Source organism: Crotalus tigris, unplaced genomic scaffold, assembly GCF_016545835.1.
Source record: "Crotalus tigris isolate CLP2741 ecotype Arizona unplaced genomic scaffold, ASM1654583v1 scf7180000018371.15429387391:27106975, whole genome shotgun sequence".
Classification (NCBI taxonomy): Eukaryota; Metazoa; Chordata; class Lepidosauria; order Squamata; family Viperidae; genus Crotalus; species Crotalus tigris.
This window is the reverse complement of record NW_024096970.1, coordinates 6,268,987-6,286,555: the sequence shown is the minus strand read 5'-3', so window position 1 is coordinate 6,286,555 and position 17,569 is coordinate 6,268,987. Positions and strand designations below refer to the sequence as shown.

The 17,569-nt window shown below is 36.6% G+C and overlaps 1 protein-coding gene across 3 annotated transcripts in view; it reads left to right on the top strand.

Moving 5' to 3' along the window:
* Window positions 1-7,895: 7,895 nt before the first annotated feature.
* The window catches only part of ARFGEF2 (ADP ribosylation factor guanine nucleotide exchange factor 2), a 50,283-nt gene continuing 40,609 nt past the window's right edge, over window positions 7,896-17,569 (top strand). For 2 of the 3 annotated variants that reach the window (XM_039351239.1, XM_039351238.1), the window contains exons 1-2: window positions 7,898-8,243; window positions 17,274-17,304. In XM_039351239.1, the coding sequence (XP_039207173.1) occupies window positions 8,105-8,243; window positions 17,274-17,304 (170 nt within the window). In that variant the 5' untranslated portion in view covers window positions 7,898-8,104. Of the gene's footprint in view, window positions 8,244-17,273; window positions 17,305-17,569 lie in introns of all 3 variants that reach the window. The other variant, XM_039351241.1, reaches the window with a different exon arrangement.

Sequence of the window (17,569 nt, the reverse complement as noted above, 5' to 3'; positions counted from 1 at the left end):
TCCAAATTAAAACCAATTAAGTTATTTTTGCAAGTGAGGCAGAACAGTCCAAAAATCTTTCTTCCATCTTTTGCACACACACACACACACACACACACACACACACACACACACACACCTTTGTTTATTATTGATCTGTTTATTGCTCACACTGAGGCCATATTTGATGTGTGTCTGTATTTGTAGTTGTAGTCACATGTGTTTCTATTTTAAGGCAGAAATTCAAAACACATATTTCTTCAAAGAAAATCCTAGTGCTGTTGGTGGCTTATCGTACCCATTTTTTGCTGAATTGGCAAGCAGCTTTTACAATTCTTGAAATTAGTGGAACTATGTGGATGAACAAGTTTAGAATTATGCTAGAGTAGGAGTAATAGGATAAAGATGACTACCATCAGTTGTTTAACCAGTTCAATGGTGCCCTCGTATGGAAAAAAATAGGAATACTGGAAATTATTTTATATTGTTTGTGTTTCTGAATAATGTTAAACCTTGAGATATTTTAAGCATGAAGGCAATGTCACGAGGCCATGACAGAATAAAAATAGTTGTCTGATACTGAATCCCGAGCTATAGGGCTAGGATGTGGGCCTGATTTAGTGGAACTTTTCTTCAGAAGAAAAGCCTTATGACTTTTGTGAGACCAATTGGGACTCTAAGAGCACATACTCACATCCCACTAACTTAGCTGAAAAATGCCTCACTAATCTTTCTTTCAAGCACATTCACATGACACATCCTTCCTTTCATCCCCCAATTATAGGCAAAGCAAGCTAACTTTGGGGTTTCTGACCTGATGTGGAAGCGGTTTTCCATCTTCTCCAAAACACATTGGCATGATGTATGATGTTTTAGTAGTGACTAAGGTGATAACAGGGTCCCAGTGATATCAGGAGTTGAGATCTGCCCAAATCTTATTGGCCAGTTTCAGCAGGCAAGGGCATGATAGTCCCTTGTGATTATAAACTGTAAAGGGAGAGTATTTCTTCAAAGTTTCCCTTCTCAAAATGACCATGTCATGTGCTGACAAGCATATTGACAGATCATGGGGGAAGCACTGGTTGAAGTGAATGAACCTGTCAACACACTGTGTCGGTTAGGGAGAGCAGAATATTACTTCAAAGAATAGGAAGTTTGTGGGTAAGTTATAAGGGCCAGCTGCCAGTGCCAGGTGCTGTGGAAAGGAACTACCAGTAGACTTGAACACTTATCCTAGGAAAGACTCCAGCTCCAAATAAAACCAAATAGAAGCTTTATGACATTTGAAAGAGCAACAAACAGAATCTAAGCTTTTGTAAGTCCTTTTTAACTTGCCAGTTGTCCTCAGTGAATTCCTAGTACACTGCAAGAACAAGAAAAATGGCAGAAGAATTGGAACACAGAAAGAGGAAAGAAGATTGATTGTATGGGTTTGTTGGTTCTTCCAAGAAGCTCCAGAAATATAGGATCATTTGGTAAACAACCTTCTCTTGAAATCTGCAGTGAGTCAAAAGTAATGTCAGAAATGAGGCGATGAGCTGAGAAATAATTTCTGCTCCCAGATTCCCTGTGATTTACCAATATTCCACACAGGGAAACCTAGTTTGGTATAGTGGTTAAGGCACTAAGGTTAGATACCAGGAGACTGTGAGTTCTAGTTCTAACTTGGGAAAGCAGTTGGGTGACCTTAGGCCAGTGACTTTCTCTGAGGCCTAAGAAAAAGGCAATGGCAAACCACTTTTGAAAAATGTTGCCAAGAAAACTGGAGGGATCTGTATAAGCCGTATATGAGAATAGGGCACAATTGAATAGAAGAAAAAATAACACAAAAAAGATCTGCATGGGGGGATATGATTTAAGGAGTCATGTTATTCTTTCCAAAATTGGCCTGTGACTTACATGTCAAGCAGGAGGATTCTCTTGCTTCAGTCAGAGCTACTCCACATGAATGCTGACATGCCTGCAGCCTAGTATCAAGTTTCCCACCAGGAAAGTGGATGGGCAGAGAGAAAAAGGCACACAATGATGCCGTAACTTCCAATATATTGTAGAAAAGCTAAGAAACCATAAAGAAGGAATTTCCAGTAGTTGCTGCATATTGAACAGGAGTTCCATTTGTACTGCAATGAAGATTCAAATTCTGGCACCACTTTCTCCTGCCTATTCCATGTAAAAGAAGCAACTTTTGGAGGGGATGAGAGGCAGACTTTCCGTTATTCCTTGATTTGGCAAAGGACAAATTTACTATTAGGTTGTTTGCTTCTGGCCATGTGAGAATTGTCTCTCACGATCACACAGATAATCTTGCTGCAGCTACACTCCCCCCCCCCCGCCCTGAATGAAGCTTGTCTTTTCTTCTCCCAGCTCCAGTCCATTTTAGAGGCACTGACTGATGGATGGTGTTCCCACTGACAGAAAATTTGTCAATTGTTGTATTTTGTTTGCCATGCTGTAAACAGAAGAATGCCATTCATCAGATTCCTTAAGAGGCAGAGTAGAGATAAAGCATGGGGACAGTGCAAATTTATGATCCATGCTTTTGTATTGCTTCACAGACTAAACAATGACTTACTAAACTGGGTATCTGGATGTGCCCTGTATCAGTGGTGGGATTCAAATATGTGAACAACTGGTTCTTTGTGTGGATGCTGCTTCCAGAAATCTGTTCTGGGCCTGGGCAACAAAAAATTAGCTACCAGTTCTACCGAACTGGTGCGAAACGGCTGAATCCCACCACTACCCTATATGTAATAGAGTCTAATGTCTACCTTTGCATTAGAAATAGAACTGGATAAATAAGCAGGTACAAAGTGCCCTTAATGTGTAATCAGAAACTAGCAAGGTGTGAGTAGAGCTTTCTGGTTTGCTTCTCAGATGAAGATTCTAATGATGAGAGAGTTAAATACCAAGCCGATGAGGGTGAGTAGAAGACAGGGAGGATGAGAGTCACACGGCCATTTCTTCTTGGCTGCTGCCACAGTATCAGGCATCAATATCTTAAGTGACTCAGGAGAGAGAAGTCAACAGTGAAGGTCAGGGCAGCTATAGGGGGGCTCTAATGATCTCAGAATAACAAAATAACAGAGTTGGGAGAGACCTTGGAGGCCTTCAAGTCCAACCCCCTGCTGAGGAACAAAACCCTATATGGTTTCAGAAAAATGATTGTCAAATCTCTTCTTAAAAACTTCCAGTGTTGGACCCTCCGCAACTTCTGGAGGGAAGTTGTTCCACTGATTAATTAGTCTTACTGGCAGGAAATTTCTTCTTGGTTCTAGGTTGCTTCTCTCCTTGATTAGTTTCCATCCATTGCTTCTTGTCCTGCCTTCAGGTGCTTTGTAGAATAGATTGAGTCCCTTGTTATTTGGCAACCACTTAGGTATTGGAACACTGCTATCATGTCATCCCCCAGTCCTTCTTTTCATTAAACTAGACATACCCAATTCCAGCAACCATTGTTTATAAGTTTTAGCCTCCCATCCCCTAATCATCTTTGTTGCTCTTTTCTGCATTGTCCTTCCATTGCATGATCCAGCCCATCCTTACTGCTTCTGGACAATCCCAATGAGTCGAAGAAGAAGAGATGGGTGCTGTCATCAGTGCAACTGCTGAGTAAGATGATAGCTGACTTAGGAGGAACAATGGAGGAGAAGGTGATGTAGCTCCTCCCTTCCTTTATTCTTTCATTCATGATGACCCTATGTGATGGCTGCTATTTGTAACCCACATGATCAGGCTTATTGAAAGCATGAGATAAAAAGGGAATTTCAGCCTATTTGTGGACACATGTCCCAAAGTGATCTCTCACTTACTGATTTTTGTGTCCTACAAGAAAAAACTAAATACTATTATGTTATATGGAAATTTATATTAAAAGCTAAATGCTATATATGTTATGGAAATTCATATTCAGGGAGCATGAAACTAAGCTGAGTAGAAAGATATAAAATTACTTTGCGTATCAGAACCATCAATTCTTCTGTACAGTAAATGTTTTGTACTTTTGTTTACAATTCTTGCTTTTATAACATGCTAAATTCCTGGCTCCTTTGAAGCTAACTTTGCCCAGTTTTACTTCAACATTCCAATCCAGTCTCTCCCAAACATTGGATTACTGTCTCCAGACTTTGTAGCCAATATGGTTAATGGTCATTACACTTCAAAACATATATTAGATTTAGTAAAAATATTCTAACCCATACATCATATTGAGTTCAGGGAATAAACTCAATGTAATCTCTGGAATGTAATCCTAAATAAACTAGAATCTATTGCATTAAAATTACAATAGGATTGCAATAGAAATTAGTATAATATTTAGGAATATATTTGGTGAAAATAGCACATACATATGATAGCCCAAAATTATTAGAAGATATAGCTAGTAAAATTAGGCAATTTGTTACTCCATCTGTTATGTCCTGAGCCTGCAAAAGCAGGCTCGGGACATTGCATTGGTCCCGGGCATTCCAAAAGCTGCTCGGGACCAGACAGAGCGGCACCAGCCTTGTGCGCATGCGCAGGGCACAAAAAACGCTCTGTTCCTATTGATTGACATTATCGGGGTTTCTGGCCATATAAGAAAGCCTGCATGCCTTTTGCTTTTTGCTTGGTTGTTGGAGAAGGAGAATAAAGAGTAGTTAACAGTTACCATATGTCTTCATCATTCGCATGCGAATGAGGGATTTAACACCATCCATCTTTTTTATCTTCTTAAGCATAGCTTTGGAATCTAGAGAACAGACAATTGCTTGGAGAAATATACAGTACTTCAGAGCTGTTTCTATAATCCACAAGGTATATTTTAGAAATTGAAAATCATAAATATATAATGATATACTCAGATCCACACCTCCTGGCTCTTATAAATGGAAACACTGAATTGATTACAGCATGGATGAAAGGAACTCAAGTAATTTTTGAATGAGCACAATTTTACCCTTATGCAGAATCAGTATCAGAGAATTGTTTTACTTTAAAAAAGAATCTGGATATACTGTGTATATAATCTGACACAATATTCTACAATAGTAGAATTTATATAGCCAGATTACATGTACCCTTATGTGTTTAGCAATTCACATTTTAATTTAGAAGTATTTCAATAAATATGTACTTCCCATTTCAGTTAAATTGCAGAATAATTAATCTAAGTTAATATTTTTTCAGAGATAATACAAACCTAAAATGTAGTATTTGAGGATGAGGCAATAGTTCCATCCATTTAATTTCATTTATTTTGAAAATAAACATTTTCTTGAATTGAGCTCCGCTCCTGATGAGTACATGAATGCATTTGTATTGTTTCTTGGCAATCATACAGAAGTTATCTATGGCTTTTATATTGCCTTACATTGGTTATCTGGATTTTCGCAGCCCAGATATAGTAGCTCCATAAGGAAAATCCATTCTATTTGTCTTACAAGATAATATAGAATTGAATATAGATAGATTATAGGGAAAAAAACTACTTCCCCCCCTCCCGTTTTCTTCCCTACAATCTATCTATATTCAATTCTATATTATCTTGTGTAGTGGAACAGCTGATATACATACATATATGCATACATATATGAATAACATACATTAGGTAGCAGTTTGAACACATCAATGCCCTCTCTCGAAAACCCAATGGAACTTCACAGTTTGGTCCTGCTTCTTGATTTGGGATAGTGGCTTGGCAGATACCATTTCCATCACTTTCTTTCTCTACCTGATCCTGATGTGTGATAGAAACTGGGTTCTCCCTATGTGTGTGCAGCTTTTCTGGCATTAAAAATGTCAAATAGTGAAATAATTTATATAATATCACCTTTGGGATATATAGTGTTGAGGTATGTGAGTTCAAACCCCTCCTTGGCCGTGAAAGGCATCTGGGTGACCATGGGCCAGTCACTTTCTCTCAGCCTAATTCACCTCACAGAATTGTTGTGTGAAAAAATAGGAGAAGGAAGGTGTGTTGGATATTGAGTTATTTCTATAAATAAAAAGGTGGGATATAAACAAATAAATAAATAAATAAAATATGATTAGAGGAAAAAGCACTTCTTCCCACCTCCTGGATATCCCACTTCCTGAAGAGTGAGGGGGGGGGAAATCAAATTTTATTTTTTGAAAAAAAAGAAAAAGAGAAAAATGTAAAAATATATGTTAAGTTTAAAATTAAAATGAAACTATATTGTGCTAAAAGGGATTAAAGCACTTTTCAGGGATTAATGACTGGACTTTAAAAAATAATAAAACACAACAGATAATCAAATGTTCTGAGAAGACCACAAGATGGTGCTAGTATGTTACAAATGGAATTTCTCTGTCCCAAAGTCCCTTAAAGAGATGGGAGACTCCCAGATATTACCATCAACACCACCACAAGATTAATATTAGAGATAAAAAAGATCATCAGGAACATGAATGAAATGTGAACCAACACTGACATTAAAAACCCACTTTCTTAATTTATGTAGCATTTTAAAGAATCTTAGGCTAAATATAAATACGATAAAAATAAATCAAAATCCTAACATAAATTCCTCACTAGACTATTATTTATTTCTACAGAAATAAAAGATTAATTAAACAGATATTTTCTGTTTTTTTCAATATACCTGGCCTTCTCCCAGATTCCTAGCTATTCTAGTGTTTATCAGAGGCTGCTTGAAGAGATGATGTACCTCACGTTTTTTGGCCTGTCCAAGTTTCTATTAAAAGGAATAAACCCATTTTTTTCCCATACCCATCTCTACAAATAAAATCTCTCACTTTGTGATAAACAGTATTTCTCTCTTATGGGGACATTTGATTCTAAGAACTCTTCTCCATTACTTTCCTGCCATCCTTGACATGTAAGGAAAATGGAAGACGTCAGTCTGCACTGTGGTCCGTTTGTCTTGTTTATTTATTTATTTAAAATATTTATATAGCCAACAGTATAATGCCATGGTGGCAAACCTATGGCATGCGTGCCACAAGAGGCACCCAGAGTCCTCTCTGTGGGCACACGCACCATCAACCCAGTCCTAGCCTTCAGCTGGGTTTTATAAAACCTTTTCCTGTGAAAAAAAAAGATTCAATCAATTTCAACTTCTCGTGGGAAAAAAAAAGATCTTGCAAAGTTGGAATTGATTGAACTTTTTAATTCCCACCCAGTCTGCCATTCCCACTGCAGCCACGCCCACCTAATGGACCACACCCATCCAATGGGCCACGCCCACCCAGCACTCGACGATACATAAATGGGTTTTGGGTTGCAGTTTGGGCACTCGGTCTCTAAAAGGTTCGCCATCACTGGTATAACGTATGCAAGGTAATGGCTTAGGCAAGGTCACGCTTTCCTACGGTAACATGGAAGGTAAGACAGTTGATGTTTTTACAACAACCATCACAATCTTTGTGTTGTGTCAACCTGGCTCTTCTATGACCTCCTGCATCTAACAATGAAACTCTAAAACTGAAGCTCTAACATTGAAGATAATGGATCACCTGACTCTTTCTATACAAGCTTCCCATTAGCTTTTGTTAACTATTGTCCCAAAGATGCTTTTTTCTAAAAGGCAACTGGACTCCCCCCAGCTTCTTCAGTTCTCAAGTAAAAAGCACCTTTGGGACAACCATGTCCTGGATGATTGAGAATCTCCATAGACATTTGTTAATAATTGCACATCATCATCATCTGGAAATCCGAACTAGACCTCGTTAAAGATGATGATGATGATGATGATTGATCTTTTAACACTTTCTGTAGTGTATAACATCCCCATCCATTTTTTTTTTTTTTTTTTTGCGCGCGCGTATCCAAAGAAGAAGAAGAACGTGTCCGGAGCATATAAGCTCCACCCATTGCTCGTCCCTGTTCTTTCTCTCCTCCCGCCTGCGATGCCAAACCCCGCCTTCTGATGTCACTAACTCGACAGGGTGAGAGAGGCGTTCCACAAGGTGGCTCCCGAGAAAGGAGGTCACGTGATGGTTTCAATATGGCGGCGCCGTGTTGCTGTCCAGCCTCAACACCTCCACCTCTGAGGAAATCACGCTTCTTCCGGCTTATGGAGTTCCTCCGCGGCCGGAACCTTTGAGCGTCATTCTCGCTCTGGTAAGGGCAGGCCAGGACGAAGGTCTTTAGTGCGAGAAGGCTATGCAGTTCCCGGCCCGCGAAGAGGACACTCGCACGAAGAGTATGTTCGTCTCACGGGCCCTCGAGAAAATCCTCTCCGAGAAGGAGGTGAGGCGGCCCCCTCACGGACAGCTGAGGAGAGCTTGCCAAGTGGCACTTGGTAAGTTGAAGGAGCGAGCGAAATCGGCCCTTTGGACGTAGGCAAGATTTGATTAATTCGGTTTCTCCACAGCCACCCCCACCCGCTGCCGTTGCCCTCGCAGGGCTCCCTGGAGCCTGTCAGATGTTGGAAGCGCAGCTGTGGATAATTGGCGCTTCCATTCCCAGTCCTTCCACTTCACCCAGCGACTTTCCCCCGGAAGACAACCGAAGGCAGCTACCAAAGGTCGCTAGTTGAGCCCGAGGAAGCTTTTCTGCATTATCAACTCCCAGCCCTTCTAAGTTCACCTTTAAATGAGCCAGATATGAAACTTTAAACTCTGTCTCCAATTGTGAAAAGTGGCTCTCCTCATCAAGGCATCCTCAGCTGTCAGCTTCTGTAAAAGTTACACACCTTTGGGTGTGAATTTGCAGATTTGCTTCTATGGAGTCTATAAAATGCCTCTGTAATAAGTAGTTAGGACCCTGTTCAGGGTTCTAGATTCATAATTCCTCATGGTCAGTGAAAGGAGAAATCTAATTGTATGGATATACAGTTCTTCACCCCTGTGACCCCGTAGCGAAGATCTTATATTTACAGGAACTCTCAAGTGTCTGGGGAGTTATAGATAGATACACACATACACAGTTTTCCTGGCTCCCTAGCTGCTGCGTAATAATGTCAACAAGTTAAGGCAGTTGGTGAGTCAGGACTTGTCATCAGAACCTGCTCTGTAAATTAATCTGCCACGTTGGCTCCTCCCTGGTTTGTAAACAACTGAGTTTATTTCAGATCTTCTGGCAGGAAGTGTAAAAAAATTTCTAGTCAGGTTAATTTTGACAAATATTTCTCTTTGATTCAGGAAATGAAAGCAAGGTTTGCTTTCCTTATCTTACTGTAGTATGTGGTACTGTTTGCTATGAATTTCCTGGGGCTAAGCACTGACCATTTTTTCAGTTTCTGATCAAATAGATGGGCTGTGGTTTTTTTACAATTTTTATAGTCCCAGTAATATTTTTTGATGCTGTGATTGGACAAAATCTGTTATTATAAAAATAACAAATTTTCTAAAAGAATAATCCATTGGGGACAAGGAAAAATAAAAGAAATCCAAACTATTTTTTAAAAAATTATTCCAAATAATTATTTGGAGTTATTCAATGAAACTTTTATAAAAAATATAATTAGCATGTATTATATTATTGTATGGTCACTATTTCTGGATGTTTTTAATCCAAATATAAAATACAATTTGACAAATTTTGAAGGACAGTCAAATTTATTAAGTGTATATTTTAAACAAAGTGATCATTGAGATAGACATTTTTTTCCTCTGAAAATGTCAATGCTGTTTTTAAGAGGGTAATGTTCAATTTAGCCTTGCTTGAGATTATTTTGAGCTGCATTTTTGCACATATTTAGGAGTAAGTCCACTGAACTTACTAATGGATGTAATATTGCATTCATTTAACTATGAATCATTGCTTTTCACATAATACACTAAGCAATTAAGCAAACCACATTTTAACTTAGTGCAGTGTGTGATATAGCCTCAGATTTTATAAACGTGCAGGTTTAGCCATGACCAAACATAGTTGTCTGAATTCAATTTCTGCTTTCAATAAACCGGTACATGAGAATGGAGCAATGTATTGTTAAGTAAGCTGCTTCTTAACTAATCAATTATAATTTATTTTGCAGTGCAATTTTATCTTTTGCATAAAAATAAATCCTGATGAATTTATATTGTATGCTCAGTTGTTTGTACATTATTGCCCTTTCATGTAATTTAAATCTATGAATTAAGCTGTCAGCCTGGTATTCAATTAAAATATTAGCCTATTAATATTGCATTTATGCAGCACTTTGACTGTTATATAAATACTATGTATTATATATCACTGAATGAGAAGAGAGATCACTGTCATAGAAATTGAAGGTACTAATAAAAATTTGTATTAAAAATGAGTATACCAGAGTGCAGTGTACTTCAGTTGTTTCCAATAGCATACATAATATTCTTTATGTATTTTTATCTGCAGTTCATTACAGGTATAGTGGCTATACATTTCAAACTGGCTTCAAGGCTATTTATGAGATAGTGACTGAATCAGTGTTATGGATGCTGGCAAGGAATGTTTTGATGTGGCCTTCTTGATTTTGCAAACCTGTTAATAACTTTCAGTATAATTGAGCATGTTATTTTTCTGAAATTTCTCAAACTTGATGTTATTGTTTTGCAAGGACTCATTCCTTTTTGAAAGATTAATTCATAATAGTTCTGGGGCAACGTATCCTGTTCATGGTTGTTGACCTGCTGTGTTCCACATTTTGTCTTATCCCATGTGCAATTCTGCCAAAATGTGAAATTGTTAATAGGAACTGTCTATATTTTGGGGGTTTTGTACCAACAGTATGTTAATGATATCCAAATCTCTCTCCCCCCTCACCCAAATGTAAATTCCGATTTGATTTCTGAATTAATGTGTGATATTTATTTATTAAATTTATATCCACCCATATTCCTGTTAAGGCAACTCTGCAAATTAAAAATTTAAAACTATGCAACGGATATCAGCAATGGACTGGAGGAATATAAATTAGTGAAACTTACTTTAGTCAGACATGGTCTTGATTTATATTAGATGTGTCAGAAATCAGATCAAACACTAAGAATTCATTTTCTATAGCAGGAGTTCTCAACCTTGGCAACTTTAAGACTTGTAGACTTCAACTCCCAGAATTCTGGGAGTTGAAGTCCACAAGTCTTAAAGTTGCCAAGGTTGAGAACCCCTGTATAGGGTAAGGTTGGTTTTTGTTTTCTTCTGAAGACTCAGAATCAACGTTTCGGCCTACTTCTATAATCACTCCTGAACTTAGATGTTTACAGTGGTGTACCAACAGATCTGAACCCAGAGCAGTAAGGAGATAGAAGTTAGAAATGTTAATATATGGCGATGATTTAAAATGTAAAATGACTTAAATCTTATTTTAATGAAATGATTTACTGGCCTATCCTATAAAGAGAGAGTTCTTAGGAAGTTCAAATACTATTGTCTCCTACAGATTGTGCTAAGGAATATGTTGAATGAAGATTCCAGGTAGAACTAGCAAGACAAAATTATGTTTTTCAGTGAATTTGCACTCATAGTTAAGGCATCTATAGACTCTAGTTCCTCAGTGATAGTATTTTATTTATTATTTGAGTTAATTTACATAGCCACCCATCTTGCCAAAGATTTTTACGCTGCATCTAATTTTGAAAATCAAACCATTGCTCACAAATTTCATGATAGATAAAAAAAACTAATACTTTTGTAGTACTTGTATTATTTGAAGATTGCTTGGGAGTCTTTGATATAATATTGCTTTAGATAGTGAGATGGGTAGTATATAAATTAAATAATAAATGAGTAAAATAAAATAATTCCTTTTAAAACAGATATGTGTCAGTACAGTATTAGACAATTTAGAGGTACAAAGTGTTATACAAATCAGTATCTTTTACAAGCTGAAAAGCTACAGCTGCAACATGATTATATTAAGCTGAAGAATATTCCTTAGTACTGGACGATAACTGTACATTATTGAAATGTTCTTTGAAAGCCATTCATTCTTTAATTACAAAAAACTTGTTCTGACTCCCAACACTGTTTTGGTATTCTGTAGCAAATAACACTGTTTGCATTTTTCCCTATTCCAGTTAACTGCCTAAAGTTCACAAAACACAGTGAATAATTTCCAAAATATCTATGAAACTAGTTGAAACCATGGTAAGAATCTTACCGCAGCTGACAGCATTTAACTCAAACTGGTGGCTTCAACTGCCAACAGGCACTAAAACTGTTCTTATCTGCAGTTCTGCAGATACAGGAAGAAAGGAAACGTGATGGAAGATTTCTTTGAAATCTTTTCTGGTAGCAACCACATACTGAATTTAAGTGTTCCTTTTGTACTGAATACATTGTTGATTCAAGATTTACTATAAACTATCTATAGCTTTTTATGGTGAATGTAATGTTTCTCTCAAAACATATATCAAATTATATCCTAATATATATCAGTCTGGAATTGAAACAATCATCATGAGTTTTCAATTCCTGAACTAGTTAGGTGCATCTGAGTTTTGCATCATGAGAAACATGAAGTTTTGATCTAATTTAGGAGCAATCACTCTAATATTGCCAAGTAAGAGTTGTTAAAATACAGTCATTCATTCTTTTCATAAAAGAGTGGGTTGTGGTTGATAGTTCCCAGTGAGTTTATTAGCATTTAGCATTAGAAATTGAGCATTCTGTTCTAGATTACAAGTGAGTCTTGCTGGCTTTCTTTTCCACTCTTATTCTTCTCCACAAATTAAAATTAACTGTTTGTAATACTGGCAAATATCTGTAGCTCTGGTGTAGGATGAAGGTGAACAACGTTCATTCTCCAAGATTGTGGGTTGGTTTCCGAATGTTTCATTACCAGGCTAGGTAACATCTTCAGTGGTGTTTAGGGAAACCAACCCATAAGCTCGGGGAACAAACCTTCACCCTCAAAATTAACTCTATTATGAGGTTTAAAATAGAAACTATATGGAATTAATAACCTTAATGGCAACATATTGTTTATGGCTATGAAAATAGCTTATATCCCATTATACAATTAGCTTAGCTTGTCAGAACCTCCTTTGTGAATTATCACCATGAGACTTTAGTAGTCATTATTTATGCTTTTTGCTTGTCATTATTTTTTGACTGGACATACATTCTCATTTATCATACGTAAATTCACGTGCACATTTTTTAATTTGCTAAAGTGTATGTTAATCTATGAAAGATCATAGTATGATAAATTGCATACTTTTACCATATTAAACAGGCTGCTCTTTGAAAACAAAATGACTGTGTGCTTTTAGACCACTCAGATCTGGGAATATTCCAACTTCCCCGTTCAAAGATGGTGCACAATTTGGGGGGGGGTCTCCCCAGACATACAGCCCCTGCCCAATGAGTAGGTGGCAGCTCTGGACACAAAGGCTTTTACCCAGCTTCATGTAATGTGCCAGTTGAGCTAGTTGTACCAGTTCTTAGATCAAGGGCACTCAGACAGTCATTCATGCCCTGACTGGACTATTGCCATGCATGCTATATAGGACTGCCATTGAAGAGAAACATCAGCTGGTCCAGAATGCAGCAATGTGGACAATGATGGGCATGCCTCATTTTCCTCATGTAACACCTCTGATTTTTAACCTGTATAATAAACCTGATTTTTAACCTGCTTCCGGATGTGATTAAAGGGTGTTGATTGCTACATACAAAGTCCTACATGATGTAGAGCCTGCTTATTGGAGAGCCTGCCTGTCTCCCAACAGTATCTGGCCAGTTCAATCTGGTAGGATTGGTGCACTCCAGGTTCTATAGATTAAACAATGCCATTTGTCTGGACCCTGGAAGCATGCCTTCTTTATAGCAGCACTTGCCCTCTGGAATGAGGTTTCTCCCCAAATTCGAGCAGTTCCAACTCTACTGGAATATTGCAGAGTTTTAAAAACCTGGCTCTCTGCTCAGCCTTTTGAGAGAAGGAATTATTTCTTTCCCATCACTGTTATTTTATGCTGGTTTTGTATTTTTTTTACTTGTTCTTTGTTTTTAAATGTTTTAACAATTGTAAGCCACCCACAGTTGCTGAGAGTTGGGTGGCATTTAATTATTATTTTTATTATAGGTGGTCTCATAGTCTCTTTAGACTGTATTTAGCATTTTTGTCCTATACTGAATGCTTCCCAAGGATCTGGGATAAGCAGAGGTTGTTGTTCAATAATGTTAAAGGTATTGTTGCAAGATGTAAGTTGCTCCAAGTAAACTTCCTTTGCAATTGACTGATGGTGATTTTGTCAGTGCTGAATTATTTGGATTGCACACAAAGCACTTATTACTATCTTTATTTCCTGTTGGCAGATCTTTATATTTTGTGATTTTCTCCAGTTCTTTCTCTTCTGTTCTCTCCAAGTATTGCAATGTTTGCTATCCAGAGCTTTTTTAAAATTTATTTTATCAACGATTGTTAAATCCTTGGATGTGGTGCACCAGATGCTTGTCTGATTGAATTCTATAGTCCCAGAGCACTTTAACTTCTTTATTTTCTATTATTTTGTCTATTTGTGGTCCCTCCCAGTTTTTTCATGCAGACTAGTGGTATTTCTTGCAGAAATATTATGGTAGGTTACACAATCAGCCAGATGTTTAGACTGGATTTGGCATTTATTATTATGGAAAGCATTGTGTATCATTTCATTTTTTAATATTATTTTTTAATAAAACACGCAGATTCTTTAAAAAAATCACTAGTTCATAATAAAGCAATATGGTTCTTAGAATCAACACCATAATTACAACATTGTAATCACACTTTTAGATATCATCATTACATTGAGAAATATAGGGATGTGGAAGCAGAAGAGCGAAAAAACTAATGATACTGCAATCATTAGCGATTTTATGGTCAAAATCCTAAAGTTAGATAGAAGGAAGACACATTTAAATGGTTTAATTTCTCTTAGGTGTTCTGCAAGATTTAGGTTACAATTTGGACTGCTGGGACAAATAAACAAAAAAACCTGACCTGATTCTCTTATTTTTCAAAATATCAAATCTAGTTTAACAGAAGGGAACTGTCTATGCATGTGTACAGTTTGTGTGTGTGTGTATGTGTGTGTGTAAGGAAGAATGTGACAGGTGAAGCAAGAAATAGCCAACATTAGGGAACAAAATATTGTGCAATGCCTTCTGGCATATACTGTACAGTTTTCCCTAATCAGACTTCCATGCTGCAGTCTTAATTTAAACAATTCTGCCTTGGAAAGTAACCAGTTTAGATTTTTTAAACTAGAGTTTCCAAGTATAGGCATCAGTCAAATGGTATGAAAGTTCAGTGCCACATCATCATAGTTACGAAGTACAGTAATTTCCAGAATATATTTCTAAAATTTTTTAAATGGGTATTATAATATTAGAGCAACAGCATAATACTGTAGTTATTAGCTTCTCAAAGCAGATGCCATTTAAAAATCTATCTAATGGAAACATATTTTAAAATAGCATGTAGTATTATAGTTCCAATCTTGATATTTGCAATTAAACTGCAGCAGAAGTTGGACAAGAAAACATAGTTGGGCAAACATAATGAGCATATTTTTAAAAAATTATAAATGTACAAAAAGATAAGAATATACTTATACTGAGAGTACCAAAACATTCTTAACCAGCTTACAAAGCCAATAAGGTTGTGACTTACCTCATTTTGGAAAATAGGAAAAGATTGGCAATTGAAAGAACATTGATTTTTGGATAATTTGTTTGGGAAGTTCAGGAAAGACTCTTTAAAAATGTATTCTGGATGATTACATGGTATCTGACAAATGTTTTTATATGTAGCCATAAGACTGGATTAATAGTTTCTAAATTTTGGTTTCCTGTTGTTTTATCTGAAAAATTTTAGAGGTCTTCCAAATAAGGCCCGATCCTAATAGATTCCGCCTTTTTTATCAAATTATGAAACTGGCGACTTGTGATTGTAAGCAATTTTAGTATTTTCCCAGACTGCTGGCAATGTATTTGTGGATGGGACAATGCCATTTCAAGCCAGCCAAAACTGCTTGAGACACAGCAACATCTTAGTGCTTCTGTTCAAGAGGCAATCGGGGCTCCCATTGGAGAGGATTCTTGGCTTATCCTATTTCCCACTTCCAAGGATCCTGTGATAGTTGCATGCTGGCATGATTAGGTAAGGAGTCCAAATGCAGAATTGCCAAAGTACCAGCATTAAGATTTTGGAAGGCAACTGAAGTCTGCCGTTGTGGCAAGTCTGCCATGTGGAGAAGTATTAGAAGTTTATTTTCTTTTTTTGTTTTGTTACTCAAGAGGAGGAAAGGATATGTGATTAGGCATAGACCTAAGGGAACAGGTAAGGCAATTTCAGTGAGCTTATTTAATCTTTTGGGTGAACAAATATATTAACTTGGTTAGCTCATAGTTCTCTAAAAATTCTGGAAATTGGTAAATGCATAAAAATACCCATGCTCAATATCAGATGCATTTTACACTAGCTTCAGAAGAATTAGAGGAAAAAGTAACTGATAATTTAGAAGTGTTCTTAAGTAAATTACATGATAAACAAGGTTGATAGTGAAAGAAGGTAGTTGAGATCTTCAAATAAATATTTGGCCTACTATATTACTATCATATTTAAATCAATAGAATTACTTGTGGCACTTTAAAGATTACATTTATTATCTTATAAACTTCTGGGGTCACAGACTGCTAATCAAATACATACAGTATAATCTGGGCAAGACATATGATGTATGCATTCATTTATTAATAATAGATTTACTAGTCTTAAAGGTTTGAGAAGACTTTCCTGCTTTTACTGCAAGAGATTAAATATAAATCCAGATGTTTTCCCATAATTGTGATATTGAAATATAGATTGTTTGCTTTGTTATTATGTATTACTTAAATATTTTGTTTTGAGAAATCTAGGCAAACACGCTTTTCCCACAATGATCAACAAATGGCTAGGAATCTTACTGAAGGAACAATTAGCAATTCACAGATATCAGACTGTAACGCTGAAGAAAGCATATAACTATGAAAATCAGTTGAGATTTTCATCTCTGTATCGTATCTTGTAGACATTGAACAGTATAGCCATCAATAACTCCAGTGGTCTCAGTGTGCAGTATGTGGGATGGATATAGTTTCTAGCTGCCAGTTGACATAAGAAAGTTTAGAAGCATGTGAACAATCTTAGTAGTCATATGACACCATAATAAATCTAAATGCTTCTATATAATAACTAAAAAGGTGTTATTTTAAAAATACTTGATAAAATTAGGCTGCTGTTATATAGAGAAGTCTTTGTTGATATTTACCTTAAATCTCAGTTATTTGAAAATATAAGAACATTTCGAGAGAAATTTGTATATTTGTATGCAAGTCTGACATAGTCATAGGTCTTAAACTTTCAACATATAAAACAACATATATTTCTTTTTCTCCCTAGATGAAATAAAAGCAGAATTAGAAGAACAAAGGTAAGTAAATTCTCTGACAAGTCAATGTGTCAAAGACTATTGACCATCTAGTTTGAGATATTTGTAACGTTTGTTAAACATTGCGAATGGATTGGGTCTTGGCATACACTGAAATGTTATTTACATGAATATTTTGATAAGTTATATAAAGATAAAACTTTGATGATTCCTTCTGCTAGTGATATGTTTCCTGCTAGTGATATATGTTTCCCATTTGTATTTAGACATGGAGGAGCAGGTGGACAAAAATAGTTTGGGGATGCTG